General features: G+C 37.4%; 3 protein-coding genes across 4 annotated transcripts; 1 reads left to right on the top strand and 2 right to left on the bottom strand.

Moving 5' to 3' along the window:
* The first annotated feature begins 1,217 nt into the window (after positions 1–1,217).
* Positions 1,218–3,048, top strand: gsta.1 (glutathione S-transferase, alpha tandem duplicate 1). The gene is made up of 7 exons (XM_067522001.1): positions 1,218–1,378; positions 1,457–1,571; positions 1,668–1,719; positions 1,904–2,036; positions 2,136–2,271; positions 2,423–2,548; positions 2,696–3,048. The coding sequence occupies exons 2-7, from the start codon at positions 1,485–1,487 to the stop codon at positions 2,834–2,836; spliced, it is 675 nt and encodes a 224-aa protein (XP_067378102.1). The 5' UTR covers positions 1,218–1,378; positions 1,457–1,484; the 3' UTR covers positions 2,837–3,048.
* tmem14a (transmembrane protein 14A) lies at positions 3,020–5,359 on the bottom strand. Of its 2 annotated transcripts, none has more exons than XM_067522074.1 (5): positions 5,245–5,359; positions 4,149–4,231; positions 3,947–4,048; positions 3,777–3,864; positions 3,020–3,634 (listed from the first exon to the last, which is right to left on the bottom strand). In XM_067522074.1, exons 2-5 carry the CDS (start codon positions 4,222–4,224, stop codon positions 3,592–3,594), a joined length of 309 nt encoding a protein of 102 aa, XP_067378175.1. In that variant the 5' UTR covers positions 4,225–4,231; positions 5,245–5,359; the 3' UTR covers positions 3,020–3,591. The 2 variants fall into 2 exon arrangements, with proteins under 2 accessions (XP_067378175.1, XP_067378184.1); XM_067522083.1 differs by having other exon boundaries at positions 5,278–5,343.
* Positions 5,360–7,248: 1,889 nt separating this feature from the next.
* On the bottom strand, positions 7,249–15,077 carry agpat5 (1-acylglycerol-3-phosphate O-acyltransferase 5 (lysophosphatidic acid acyltransferase, epsilon)). Its single transcript, XM_067521990.1, has 8 exons — positions 14,228–15,077; positions 13,467–13,536; positions 13,256–13,371; positions 13,052–13,141; positions 12,179–12,269; positions 11,132–11,293; positions 8,725–8,848; positions 7,249–7,845 (listed from the first exon to the last, which is right to left on the bottom strand). Exons 1-8 carry the CDS (start codon positions 14,444–14,446, stop codon positions 7,620–7,622), a joined length of 1,098 nt encoding a protein of 365 aa, XP_067378091.1. The 5' UTR covers positions 14,447–15,077; the 3' UTR covers positions 7,249–7,619.
* Between the last annotated feature and the right edge of the window lie 78 nt (positions 15,078–15,155).

Below are 15,155 nucleotides of genomic sequence, written 5' to 3'. Positions count from 1 at the left end.
TTTAACAGGTGTGTTCTATTCTGTGGGCCTAGGTGAGAGGAAAACAGACATACAGAAACATGACCAGTGTAGCTTTGTGTCAACAGAACTGCAAATTTGTTCTGTAGTTACTGCATAAAAGGTATGTTGTTACTTTTCCCATTACTATATAGCACTATTTGTGAAAAACGGGTTTTGTTGAAGTAGTGACCATAGACAAGCAACACAATGCTCAGTAATATATCATTAATTAATGGTGTCATTGTGTAAACAAAACTGTGCCAAATCAAAATGCGGACAATGATCTACTGTGGCGACCCTGAACTCACGGAATAAGCCGAAAGGACAAAAAATATATATAATAATGAAAAATTATGGTGTCATTGTATTTTTTAAGCTTGAGGGGTTTTGTTAAATGTGACATGTAGAATATGTGGTCATACAGCGGTAAACCATGTGAATAAATGTAATAAGTCCTACGGCAGCAGTTTGCCGTGTGTTGTCAATTACACACTATAATTACACTATAAATGACAATTACACACTATAAATATTTACATACTTGTTTTGATTGCCATAAATCTCCACATGTGAAATGTCAATAAATAAACAAGAAAAAGTAGTTTAGTTTGAAAATCAGCTATTTAAAATCCCTTTTCTATCTTTCGTTCTATTAAAATGTACCGTCGAAAGTGACAAAGACAAGGCAAACTGCCACGTGCAGCGCCGCATTTGGATGTGCCTGGAGATGTGAGCTTGACTTCCCTACGTCTCTCCTACCAATGGGGCGTTGAGCTTGTTTGGCGGTTGCAGGGGAGCGCAGCTACTGGTTAACCGAAGTTCGTCCGTGGATACATATCCGCTGCCACCGAGCGCAGAGCTTCGGGAGGGACACACATGGATCCGCGAGGGAGAAGGGGGGACACCCGTGAGCCAGATCAGCCGAATCAACCCTAGCGATCAATGGAGTAACAGATGTCGCGGCCAGATCACCCTCACATCCAGCTCCAAATGGTGGCTCACAGAGAATATGTAGCACTGCCCCGAGCCAGTGTTCACGGTGACGGTGTCGAACTACAAAGGGTTCGCTTCATTCTGATAGATTCGCCTGGACTCTTTGCTAAACGCTAACTCCACATACACGCATTCAAACAAGCCGAACATTGTTCGCTTGAACTAGGCTGGTTGATCATTTTCCCATGATGCTTAGTAGCATTATGCTAATAAATAGTGCTTCTATTGGGCAGAACCAGCCAATCACAGGCTTTTGATGGTTTGTTCACCTTTTCACTGCCTTTTCGCCACCAGTTATATAACGAAGTTTATAACTTCTTTCACTTCTCACTTCTCTCTTCCAAGTTATCGGGCTCTTCGGGACACCGACACGGACTTTGCACGGGTATGCAAACTTACCGAGCACTCATTAATTGAATTTAAGTGCATGCATCTTTATTTAGCAACGTGTTTGTGCTTGCAGAAATTCCGTATACACAGTAACAGTAGCCATGGCTGAAAAGGTTGTGTTGCACTACTTCAATGGCAGAGGAAAAATGGAGTCTCTTCGCTGGCTTTTGACAGTTGCAGAGGTTGAGGTAAGGGAAGGGTGTGTTGAGGTTAATCTTAAGCTTTGCAGTTTTGTGTTTTAAACATCTAACCTTGAATGCGCCTCTTAAATCTTATGTTCACAGTTTGATGAGATGTATCTGACAACCCGTGACCAGTATGAAAAACTCCTCAGTGGTAAGTTTGTTGGGTCCAGATGTGTGTGTGTGACGTAACCCAAGATAAGAGGGTGATTTAGGGGTGGAGACCACAAAAGTCTTGTGACCAGTAGTCAGACTTATTCTACTGAGTAAATAAATGTTTTACTACATTTTTCTGGGAGTGTCATCCTGCATTACCCACGGCTGTGTGTCCTTTGCAGATGGAGCTCTCATGTTTCAGCAGGTCCCCATGGTCGAGATTGATGGCATGAAGCTTGTTCAGACAAAGGCAATCTTTAAGTATATTGCAGACAAGTACAATCTTCACGGAAAAGATCTCAAAGAGCGCGTCATGTATGACCCATTTCTTTAACAGTGAAATGTAGGGAATGTCTGCTATATTTTGCTATTTTTAGACGAATGAGTCAAAGTAAATTTCAATGCTTTCCCCAGGATTGACATGTACACAGAGGGACTGATGGATCTCATGGAAATGATTATGATTTTACCCTTCAGCCAAGATTCAAAACAAAAACTGGACAACATTGAAACTAAAGCAAAACAGCGCTACCTCCCTGTGTTTGAAAAGGTACTTACTTTAAATGCCCATAGCATATTCAAAATGACATGGTATGATGTACAAGCTGATTATTTCTGACAATATGTTAGGGACCTCTTAAGGGTTATTATGATTATTTATGACAGAACTTCATATTATGCATATCTGACAAACTTCTTAGGCACTGACTGGGCCTGTTTACCTGGTGGGAGGTAAACTAAGCTGTGCAGACGTGTTGCTTACTGAATGCACCTTAATGTTGGAGGAGAAATTTCCTGCAATCCTCTCCGACTTTCCAAATGTTAAGGTAAAAGTGACAAAGTGTCTAACATAGGTACAACAAAAAATTGTTTATGTAAAATTCTATTATACTATAGTGTTAACCATTATAGAATACAAAAATACACAGCAGATGATGAATACTCTAAAGAGAACCTTCTGTGTTTCCCTCCAGGCTTTCCAAGGTAGGATGACTCAGATTCCCGCCATCAACAGGTTCTTGCAGCCAGGCAGCAAGAGAAAGCCACAGCCAGATGAAAAATATGTGAAGACTGTCATGGAGGTGTTTAAACTTGACCGTTTACCAGTGCTTTGAACTCTGATCTGGCACACTCATCGCAATGTGAATGATTTATCAAGCAAATAATAGCATGCATGTAAAACATGCAGATCAGCCTTAATTGCTCTTTTACACTGAGATGGATAATGCACCACCCTTCACAAAATCAGTACTGAATTTATCATCGAAAGAATTTATATAAAGAATGAATGCAAAGAGTACTGAATAAATCATTTATTTTTAGGGAACATTTGAGAAGCGTCTGTGTTTTTGCTCTGTTTCAAGTGGATTTATCTGGACAATCACAACACCTGTAAAGAACTGCTTCTGTTTTAGTTTCACAGTTATTACAAACATGAAAAGCATCAACAAACCAAATTCATTTTTCATCACTGACATACCTGCATGTAAACAGTCAAGTATAGTAAACCCACTGCCAAGAGCTACAATTGAAGCCACAATGAATGCTAGTACTCCATGACAATACCAGTGGTAATAATACAAAAAAAATAAAAAAATACCCTCAAATCATGAGACTTAAATTCATGCAGAGGCCACATACACAAAAATGTATTTAAATAAAATCACCAAAATAGATTTACTGCAACAGAATTAGTAGTTCATCTTAAATCTCACCCCTAATTTTGCAAGATTTTTGCTAACATTAAAGTTAACCATTCAAAACAGATGTGTTTTTTATAAGCTAACTGGGAATGATGTGTCCTTAAAGAAGGCTTGGTCATTGAGATTCAGACAGAGAGCCCTCTGTCTGGTCAGTGTTGCCCCTCCAGTCACACCGTCATCAGGAGTAAAATTCGAAACACCATCAATAAACTGAAAGAAAGGGAGCGCACATAAAACATCACAGAATAAACAAGAGTATAATTCAGCAAACATCACTGAAACTATTTAATATCTATTTAAAATCTTTGATTTCCTCAAACTCTAATGCAAATAGAACAAGTTTGATTCTGACCTCAGCCCTGTCATAATGCCAGCAGGCAGTAACTTTCCAGATTTCTTATATCTTAATCCCATCACGACTGAGAGGACTCCTGAGGACACTGAAAGGCAGAAAACACTATTATACTGGACAAATATTTTAAACTTGCTGAAAATCAGCATACGGACCATAGCCATACTCACACAATGCAAACTTGATATCCTTTGGGTTGTTGGAGATGTTGTAGGCACCATAAGCAGACAATGCTCCAAATAGTAAACCAGCCATCAGGGACATCACACTGCCTGAAATAACACACAGATATGTCATTATTGAACTATCCTGTGGTAGAGCTGTCTGCCAAAATAAAAACAAATATGTGATCATCACATTTGACTTTTTCACCTTTTCTCTTGTATCCCATAAATCCCCCAAAGATGATGGCTGCAGCATAGCTAAACCCAATCCAGTCTATTGCCATGACAAAGCTGTAAACAGAAATACAGGACAGAGAGTTGGCAAGTTTAGTATTTATGCTGCTGAAATAAGAATGTAAATAGTAAAGCTGACAAATACCACAACAAACTATAAATCTACTTCAGTGTTTAAGAAACCTTAGTGTATAATACTATGAATGTAGTTTTTCTAGCAGACTGTATCCAGTTTATGATCTAGAAGAATTGCCTATGGACAGGCTGTATGTATATCTGTGTGTGTTACACACACACAGATATACATATTATTTATTAGTTATCAATATGCGTTGTTGATTTTTAAATAAATGAAATTAAATTAAATCACACATTAAACAATATTAAGGTAACAGAATTCATTTTAAATTGCTCCGACTGTAGCCACCAGATAAAAGACCAAAACTGACCTTGTCCTCTTTGCAGGTTGGTACAAGGACTAATTTGGGGAATAAAGTTGTGATCTTTCTATTGTTTGAGTCTATTGAATAAATAGACTTAATTCAACAGATGGACCAGTTCTTAGTAGTTATACATAAAGGTCCCACCAATAACCTATTATTGTTGTTTAAAAGTTCTTGTGGTTAAAATGCTGTATTTTTTATCCCCCTCCCCAGTCACATTTATGTCTTGGATTTTTCTGTGTTGTCGTTTTTAGCCTGTAGTACACACATTTTTTACTATGCATAACATGTAAATAACACAAAATCAGGAATCTAACTTAAACAAGTCATCAGAGAAAGTGAGAGAACTGTTTATACTTTGTTTACATTAAATCAATGTACTGTCACTTTTCAACTACCATGAAAACCAGTTTGTTCAGGTTTCTTAACACAGAAAAATAACACTGACACACCTCTAGATGGCGCTATTTAGTAAACAAGTGCACAGCGACAGAGTTCGCGTTGGAGCCAAACACACCCATCTACACACATATTCATGATAACAATTCCCGCCAATGTGAAGTAACTATTGTAATATTGTTATCTTAAACGGCTTTCTTATTCATATTTGTGTATTTAATTGCATACCTTGAGTCCAAACAAGTGCGCAATAGCACTTACAAAAAACGTTGCTTTCGACCTCTTCCTGCACTTCCTTGTTACTGCCCGCAAATCGTAATACGCATGCGCCACTTGCTGCGTTCACACACCTGCGTTAAATAGGAAAGTAGTATGCCGGTGTAGGAGTATTGACGTTTAGGTGGAATTATGTTCGAAGTAATATTAAATGCTTAAACGAACAATTAGTTTTTGGCTTAGAATGTATTTTAATGTTGATAACTTAGTAGAGATCTGTTTATTTTGTTTATTTATAACAAATTAAGTGCAAAATTTGATTGCTCTTTTTTATTTGCAATAGACACTGAACAAAAGCTGTAGCTTTGTTAAAGAATGGTTCAGCTTTATGTGAAACACATTAGATTATACAGAAAGCATCTCAAATGTTTTATCTTTTGTGAAAATACAATTTAAACACTATCTAGGATGCTTATTTTTTAACTGTATAGAAGACTGACCCTGCAATATGCACATAAACAGGTGCATTGCTGATATCCATGACTGTTTGCAAAGTCTTAATGATGTTAAGGACAGTAGGGCAACAAATCGAAAACATATCTCTTCCCAAAGAAAAAAAACTTTATTTCACTCTGACCCACCCTTTTCCATACCTTGCACACATTAAAGGATTCATTATTTATTCACGCTCCTCAAAAAGTGTAAATCAATGCATTCTTAGAGCAAAATAAGCCACTATGAACTGTAGACAAATATGACCGCGCGCTGCAGTGAGTAGCAGAGCATCTTCATGCTGACACTTGGTGGAAAAGAGCCACTGTGGCCCTCTGAGAGTGCTGAGGACCAACTCCTCAAAAAGGAAGGCACACATTTCCAAAAACAATTGGCATTTAAATACTGTCTAAATAGTTTCCTGATGAGTTACAGTCTTGTCAGTATATAAATGACTATAAAATGGCTGACAAGGTTCATTTAAGAATAAGGAAGGATTATTCAAGTGAGGTATTGGAGCAACATGTAAAAACCATGAGATTTACTGTACCTTCCACATGAGTAAAACACCTCACACTAACTCTACATGATGATTAGAGGGCAAATATGTAAAGTGACTTGTGGAAAATTAAATTGATTGATTGCAGTAAACAACAATGGACATACAGTGCATTTCACAATACAATAGCTTTGAGTGCACAGGAACCTGTGATATACTGTTAACATGGCTTTGTCAGCATTTTGCTATCTGAGCTGAAACATTTTATACAAAATAACAAATGCAAATAAATGTTCAAAAACAGCAAACAACCCATTGAAAAATACAAACTAATTCTAATGGAAGCAGCCCCCTGTAAAACTATTGTCGAACACTGTGGCAAATAGCAGGTTTTGACAATGATTGACAATGACACGAGATTAAAGCAATATTTTACACTGGTAAAACATTTTCCCACTTTTAACACATTTTCCTCCATATGAGCTCACTGTGGCATCTGCCACTGATCAGTGACAAAGACTGAAAATATATACCACAGTGTATTTTAAAGAATATTAAAAGCTGTTGTAAAGTCAAACATTTATACTTTTTATTTATGCAACAATTAACGATTTTTTTATTTATTTTTTTTTACAGCTACATTCTTTACTCATGGGGAAAACAAACAAACAAAAAATGAATATTGGTGGTGAACAATGTAGCTGGTGTCAGGCTTATGAGCTCTTATGGAGAGCTGCGTGGCATTTATTTTGTTCTAATGGTAAAATTTCACTTTAGAAGAGCAAAATGCATATTCCTACTCACATGAAATTTGGCATAAATAAGAAACAGACATTACCTCCAATATCTATGAGTCAGTGCACTTCTTCAGTAGCCTTTTGTGCCATGTCAGTTACATATAGTAGCTGATCATGTGATTTGCATCTTTTGGACGTATTCTCAATCTTTGTTCCTGAAATAAATTTCTTAAGTGTTTGATGGATCAGTGAGCATGCAATAATTCTAATTTGAGTAAATCTGACAAAGGGGGAAATTTGTTTTAGAGAAGTATGTCACTATTTTATTTTAACAAAAGTTTCTTTTTCTTTTTTTTTTTCTTTTTTTAAAGAAATTTCACATTTCAACAAATCCATTCATGTTTTCTCATCATTTCAGGCTGCAAATACAAATAACGCAGGGGAACAAGAAGCAAAAAAAGCTTAAGATTTCACTATATCCCTGTTCGGCTTTCAGGTCAAGGTCAACAATGAGCCAGACATGTGGGATAAATCTCTGAGCCTCTTATCAGATACTGCTCTGCATCTAGAACACACATTGTGGTGTTGTGATACAGGAAAATGGCACTGTCTCCCCACATCTGTTGCGTGTCTTTTCATCGCAGCCTCTGCCTTGTTTGTTAAGGAAAAAAGTTCACCCACAGCCAGCCCAGAAGTGTACCGTACACCCACGTTTTCATGTACAGTTTCCTGCCATTCTCGGTTAGCAGTAATGGCAGTGTCATTCCCCCCAAGATCACCACAGATGGGAGGGTGTTCAAGAGGTTCAGCCGAGAGCGTTTGCCTTCCCCAGGGAACCTGTGTATTTTGTCTGCATCTTCTGACTCGTAGAAATCCGTCAGCAGCCTATAAAAAGACAGATGCATCTCTTAGGAATTCACTGGACTTACAAATGCAAAAAGAGTAAAACAAGAAACTGCAAAGTAAGATGGAAAAAAAAAAAAAGTCTCTCTTGCAAATGTTCACGGTGGGATTTCTACAGCATTTACACTATGCTGCATCCAAATTACATCAAGACTTTTTGTTGCTTGTTGGGGTTTTCAATGTAGGTTGATTAGATTACCAATTTCTAATAACTACTATTAAAAAAAAAAAAAAAAAAAAAACAGTCGTGTGAAGATATAATAGATAGATATTTATATATATAGATATAGAAGATATTTTTTTTGAAATGATAACATAATATTTAATGCACAATTAGCAACAATTTAAACAATCGCTCCTTAAAGTGTATACTACAACTAATTTTCATTATTAATAGGTTGCTGATTATTTTGTTTAACTGACTGGTGGATTGGGTTTATACAATTTCAGAAAACACTGACATGCCCGTCACAATTTTCCAAATAATTTTGCTTAAAAATTATTACTTCATTTGTTGTTCACACATAGTTGCAGATTTACCAGTAACTATTTCAGATTTAATGTATTTACCTTTATTGGTGATCAAGGGGAAGCTTGTAATAAAACAAGCCACAAAAATATTTTAAACATCTTGTTTACTGATGTGCATTTCCCATTTTACTTGTTTTTCCTGTCAAGCTCGTAAACCACTGGGCTACAAAGGGGAACTGCATATAAATCACAATTTTAGACAGATCTGAGCCTCACTAAAGGCAAACAGAAGGAAAACAATTAAAAAAAAAACAACTCACTGAAGTTTACATATTGATTGAATAACAAGTCATTTCAACATGAATAATTGTTCCACCCAAACAGACTTACCGGTCCTTGATTTCAAACCGGTCATGTAACCACCTGCGGAAAAACACTGGCTCGGAAGGAATTTCCTTTATGTCCACACGGTTGAAGTGTATGTGGACACGAGGACATTCTTTGCACAGGAATTCTGTCAAACACAAAATATTAAAAGGGACTAAACAGGAAAAGCCTTTCAGCAAAAAGGCACGTAGAGTAAGCACCTAAAATCAACATGAGGTGACAGTAGACCTGCTATGATGACAACCCACTTTGATTTAAGAAAGTAGAACCTCTGGAAATTCCTGAAATAAATAGATAAACCCCTTCTGGTTTCACTTTATTAATCATTCTAAAGTTAAAAGTGTAAAAAATTAAAAACTCAAATTACAACTGTCAAAGCGAAGAAAGAAAATGAAATTGTCAAGGTCAGACACAAAAATGTAACCAAGTGTAAACTCTCACAGCTACACGTGTATCCAAAGCAACCTTTAAGTTCCTGTTTCCACAACATCCAATTTTATCAGGAAACCTGGCTCTGTGGCCAAAAGAGGAAACTTGATCGAAGTCAACACTGAAAGATTACTTCACTGGTAAGGAGAACAGCTCCATCAGCTATGGCACTAGCATGAGTTGTCCTTCAGACACAAAGTGCACTGTTACATAAACAGAGGACAACCTACTATCAGGGAGTAGAGTTTCTTCTGCAGGTCAAGAAATGTTTACTTTGCAGTAGCACAATTTGACTTCTGATCTAAATCCCACTAACCACAAAAACCATGCCAGGTACGGGATGGTTTCTTATTTAATCCTTTATAGGTTAACTTGAATTAAGATTTACTGAACAAAAAAAAAAAAAAGATATCAACTGATAACGTAGAAAGGCAAGGGATATGAAATTGTGTCAGAAAATGTGTAGCACATGGTTTTATTTTTACATTTATTTTTTCAGGGATCATGTACAAAAACATTAAACTCATGCAATGAGATTTTTTGTACCAGACTAAGCTAAGAAATCCCTTTCAAACCTAACAAAAAATATTTCCATCCATTAACTGTAACTGCTTATCCTTTGTATGGACATGGAAGGCTGGAGCCTATCTAAGCTGTCATTGGCGGAGAGGCGGGGTACATCTTGTAAAGGTCACCTGTCTATCTCAGGGCCAACACTGAGAGAGATACACACACAGACAACCACTCACTCACATTCACACCTACTACACCTTTTAAACTGTAGTGTGTAAATGCTAGTGAACGATCTATCACCGCACCACAATAAATTCAAAGGACTGGTGGAAAACAATTCATAAAGAGATCAATAACAACAACAAACTAGACAGAACACAGCCTTGAGTCACTTCCACTTCTTTGTGGAGGCACTAAAGTCATCTTCACCCCATGAGGCCAGGACGTGCGTGATGCTTTTTTATTCCCTCTGCTCTGCTAGAAACACATCGATGTTTATTCCTGATTGAAACGGGATGTTTTTTTTTATCTTTAACATTCAAACGCAGCTCGTCGAAAACAACCAGGAACACAAAATAATAAAAAATTCCAAAACACAAAGTCACACTGTTTACAGGAAGACACAGCAGTTAATAGGTGATGTTTCCTATGTGATTAATTAATGCAGGACTGCAAACTAAGCTACAGGATTGATAACATACCATTGGACACACTGATTAACAGAAAACAGGCTGTAGCTCCATTATCACAGTATCTGGTGTCATTATGATGGACTAACCAAATATCCTGCTTTAATAGCTGGTATTCACATGCTTTATGTTTTTACTACTTAAATAAAGACTAATGTTCTAAATACGTGAGATGGTGGCACTGAGAAGTTCAGAAAAATTTGATTGTATTTTTAAAGTCAATGCCAAAACTGTAGAAGCTGTTGTATTCCCCTAATCAAACAAAAAGGCTCTCTAAATAATTTTCTAGTATAAAAATTGTATATTTGGGGTGTTGGACTTTTTGTTGAACAAACAAGACATCTGATGTCATGACCTTATTTACATTGTAGATAGAGTAAGAGCACTTTTCAATGCTTTCTTTTTTATAAGTTCAAATGGTTATTCAAATAATTGATAAAATACATTAGATGATGGTGGAAATAAGGGCTGCAGCCTTAATACTGACACCAGGAATAATATAAAGCAGCTAAACAAATAATTAGATATGTTGTATTTATGGTTGATTATACAAAACTTTACTTAAAAATCTGCACACATTTTTATATTGTAGTTGCACATGTCCTGTACATAGTTCCCTGTTTCTACAATATCAGGATTTCTATTTAGATACAATACCTAAATAGAAATCATACTGTAAGGCCGATATGAAGGAAGCAGCCCTTTTCAGAAACACTGCCTCAAATTGTGCAAAAAAAAAAAAAGAAAAAAAAAGGGAATATTCTTTATGACTTGCTTACCTGGCATTGACGGCGCAGGTCTTCTTTGACCGGAGACGTCTAGAGTTCCCTCGTAGGCCACTGTGATGTCGTACACAGCATCCAGGTGGCCCTTCATGCTCTCAATAGCTATGTGAGATGCTTTCATCCTAGGCGTAAGCGTGTGCTTCAGGACAGCTAGCCCTACAGCAGGGACACAACAGAAGGCTTGTTCTTTGCTTTTGTTTATTAACAGTACATCTATGAAATAAATGTCACATCAGGCTACAGAATATGGGCACTGCGAGAGTGCAGAGTCTGTCATCTTTTTCTGACTAATAACTCACTAATAACAGATAACAATATGTGCATCTTGGCTTTTTACAAGTGATTTATCTGGATTCATAAAATTGATACTTAGAATTGTGGACCAGAAATATGATCAATCCCTACAAAATGGATGCAGTTTGAAACACAGAGCACACTAACATCATATTAATCATGCCAATACTAAAATGTGTCTTAGGATAATATCTTAAAGCTATTTTAACTACATGTCAAAATGTCGCTTGCAGCAACCAAGCAAAATACATTTATTTTCACTTCCTCATCAGACAAAAATTTCAACTCTTTACTGACTTTCTCAACTTAACCACCAGCAAGTCCATTTGTTTCTAAAAATTCTGAGCTACAAAAGCCAAATATTTAATACAGTAGTTTGGTGGAGGCCGACCAGATCCTGGCATCACACATCAGTGTAGACCTCTTAAAGCAATAGAAATTCTGCTTTAAATGGCGTAAAAAACATTAAGCTGAAAAAACCTACAACTTTTAATAAAAGTGTATTTTACTGTCATTCTTATTTGAAATCTGGTTTCTGCCTTTTCTTTTATGCAAATTACACTTTGTTATACCAATCTAAATGTAATCATGCTTCACTCTAGCAATGCACAATTTATCAACCACTTGACAATGCTCATTAGTCAAACAACACAACAAAATGTAATCAGCTGATGTAAAGACTGGGTGGGGCTGTGCTGAATTAGTGTGCAGCAGTAGAGCAGTAAATTGCTGCTATCCTGCCAGTACCTTCTTTTGCAGCAAAAGCCTGGCTATCAGCAATAACGTTCTTCAGCTCTGGATTATACCGAGTTCCTTCTGGGAAGATGACAAGGTACATCTGTGAGGAGAAAGACAACAAATTATACCTTCTTTATGCACTGGACAAAATGGAATTAAAAAAATTTTTTTTTTTTACACAATTTATTGAATAAGAAACTTAGTAAAGCTAAGAATGCATTTCATCTTTTTTTTAAAGATGAAATACTTAAAAAAGTCTCTTTTTTTAAGCCTTTGGCCCTGATTTCCCCAAGTTAAATTGTATCCTTTCCTCTTTACACCATTTCAATGGTGTGCAAGTTTGCACGAGTTGGAGTTAAGAACTACCCTGACTTATAAGACACTCAAACAGTGTCAGTGTGCTATTCACAAGCTGATCTGAGCCATGCCTAACAAAAATAAACAAACAATTTTAGAAGACCTACAATACTTGGGTTGTTGATTGACATGTAACTGGACAGGGTTGCAGAGTAATCTTAAAAGACTTTAGATATTCATTACTACACAGTTAGATATACTATCTATAAATAGAGAAAATTTGGTACTGTGGCTGCTCTCCATAGAAGTAAGCATCCAGCCAAGATCACTGTAAAGGCCCAATGCAGAAGGCTCACTGAGGGAAAAGAGAACCCCAGAGTAAGAGCTCAAAGACTTGATGGATTCATTTGAATCCATCTCATCATGGATACCATGGCAGGACACCAAAGAGGAAGCCATAGCTCTCCAAAAGCACATTTGATATTTTTGTTGGAGGCAGCATCATGATTTGGTGTCCCTTTGGTGCCTCTGGATCTGGACCTTGCCCCTGTATTCATGTAGCCAACATTTATGAAGTATAATCACCGGTGCTCCACACTGGGTCTGACTGAGGAGCTTCTTCTTCATAGCCCTGTCATTAAACTTTGCACTTCGCTTCACGTAAATCCCTCCGTGCTGAAAGAGAAAGATAATCTAATTGTAAATGCAGTTTGGCACTTTTAAGTTTATTCTTATCTTTACATTTGTGATTTACAAAATTACACTTAAATACTCACACAGTTGCATTACCTGAGAGAAATACCATCCGTACAGCGGCAGCCACTTAAGTCCATCTTTAAGTACATATCTGACATGACCAAGAGCATTCTGCCTGATGGCAAGCATGTCAGCAATGATCCAGTCAACTACAAGGAAAGCACATTTTTGTCGAGATTAAATATTTCAACTGTGATTCACACTGGATTGGATATTTTTTAAGGTGCATATTCATATGTATTACCTGTACACTGATGATTAGACAGGTAGACAACATTCTCTTTGTTCTTTGGTATATCTCCGTATATAACGATCTAAAGAGAAAGGAATAAAGGTTAAAGATATTACGACATTCCCTGGACATTCATTAATTTGTAAAACCACTGTACTGTTACACAATGTTTGTTTTGTTTTAGTAAATATTGTAACTGTGTCAGGGATTGGTTGGTTTGGCTGCAAAGACTGCAGCTTTCAATAAACCCAAGAGGATTTATTAAAACCATCCCTTACAATCTAATCATAAAGCCTACAGTTGGAGGGAGAGTGCACGTAGCTTAGTCTGCAAATAAGGTCACAACACCTGCAGCACTGCCATTATTATTCTGCACACCCTAAGCTAACGTACAAAAACACCAACAGTCCAAGGAGTGGCAAAAAAAGGGGCATGAGAAATGCTGACTTTCTTGCTACACACCAGGTTTATCAGGTCTGTCAATACCTTGTTGACCAGCCGTGATGTCTAGCGCCACAATGATTCTGTCATTTTAACAGTTTCTCCAAGTAAAAATAAATTGCACGGGTACACCGATTTTCTCGGTGTGCACATGTAAACTTCCTGCAGACCCAACTGTCCCTTATGACCATGTGGTTTTATTACTATTTTTACACTGAATATTGTGGGGGAAATTACCCAAGCTTAATTGTTACATAAAGGGTGACCACACTATCAATTTAGGCTTTCATAATATTTCTGTAATGTCATGCAGTAAGTGAAGGATCACTCACCTCAACTCCTGTGTAGCTTTCAAAGAAGAAGAGGACCAGGCTCTGGTAGATGTAGTACAGCCGGTCATCCAACTTGTGATACGCTCTTGATGGTAAGACAGTTGAAAGTAAGCGCCAAGCTCCCCATGACAGCAGATACACTGGGGCTGTCCCCAGCATAATGGTGGCTGGAAACCAGTAACGCAGCGAGTATGTGTGTACAACCAAGGACAGAAGCATGATCTCGCCTCTGGCTTCACAAAAAAATTAAAGAAAACAAATTCCCTGAAGTAAATTAGAGAGTTGGACCTGGCACTACGCTCGCTAAGCAATAAGTCTAAGTCTAAGTCTAAGTTACAGACAGTGCGTCATATCTATCCCACATCACACCTGGCCTACTTTCAGCACACCTGTGCTGAAAAGTCAGCATAAGAAAGTGAAAAAGCTGTAATGAGAGGAGCGAGGAGCTATCTGGCTAAAGCTAAATTTAACCTTGTGTGCCAAAAGCACCTAGCCAAGTCGGCTTAAGCGCTAACGCCCACCCATACTGCAACACAATAAAAGCAAATTAACTGCAGTTATCTTAGCGGTATTACCATCTCAGGACCACAGACCACAGCACGACCTCAACCAAAACTCTGCACAGTTGTTGGTAAAGTTAAGAGACACTTTACTATTAAAGCAACTAACAAGGCAGGAAGTTTTATCTAACACTGCACTTGACATAAAGTATATCCTCTAATGTGGTTACGACACCAAAGTCTAGTCAAAACGTCAGCGCAGATAATAAAAAACAAATTATTTCCTAGTTCCTTCCCCTGTTCTTCATCTCCATCCGGCTAGCTGTCTCTTAACTAGCATCTTGCAGCAAATGTCACACACGCCTCACTCTACGTAACGACACCCGGTAACATCGACGAAGCTGACTGGCCAAGCAACGATGGGCAAC

This window comes from Channa argus, chromosome 1 (genome assembly GCF_033026475.1).
Source record: "Channa argus isolate prfri chromosome 1, Channa argus male v1.0, whole genome shotgun sequence".
NCBI lineage: Eukaryota > Metazoa > Chordata > Actinopteri > Anabantiformes > Channidae > Channa > Channa argus.
This window is presented reverse-complemented; position numbering and strand designations above follow the sequence as displayed.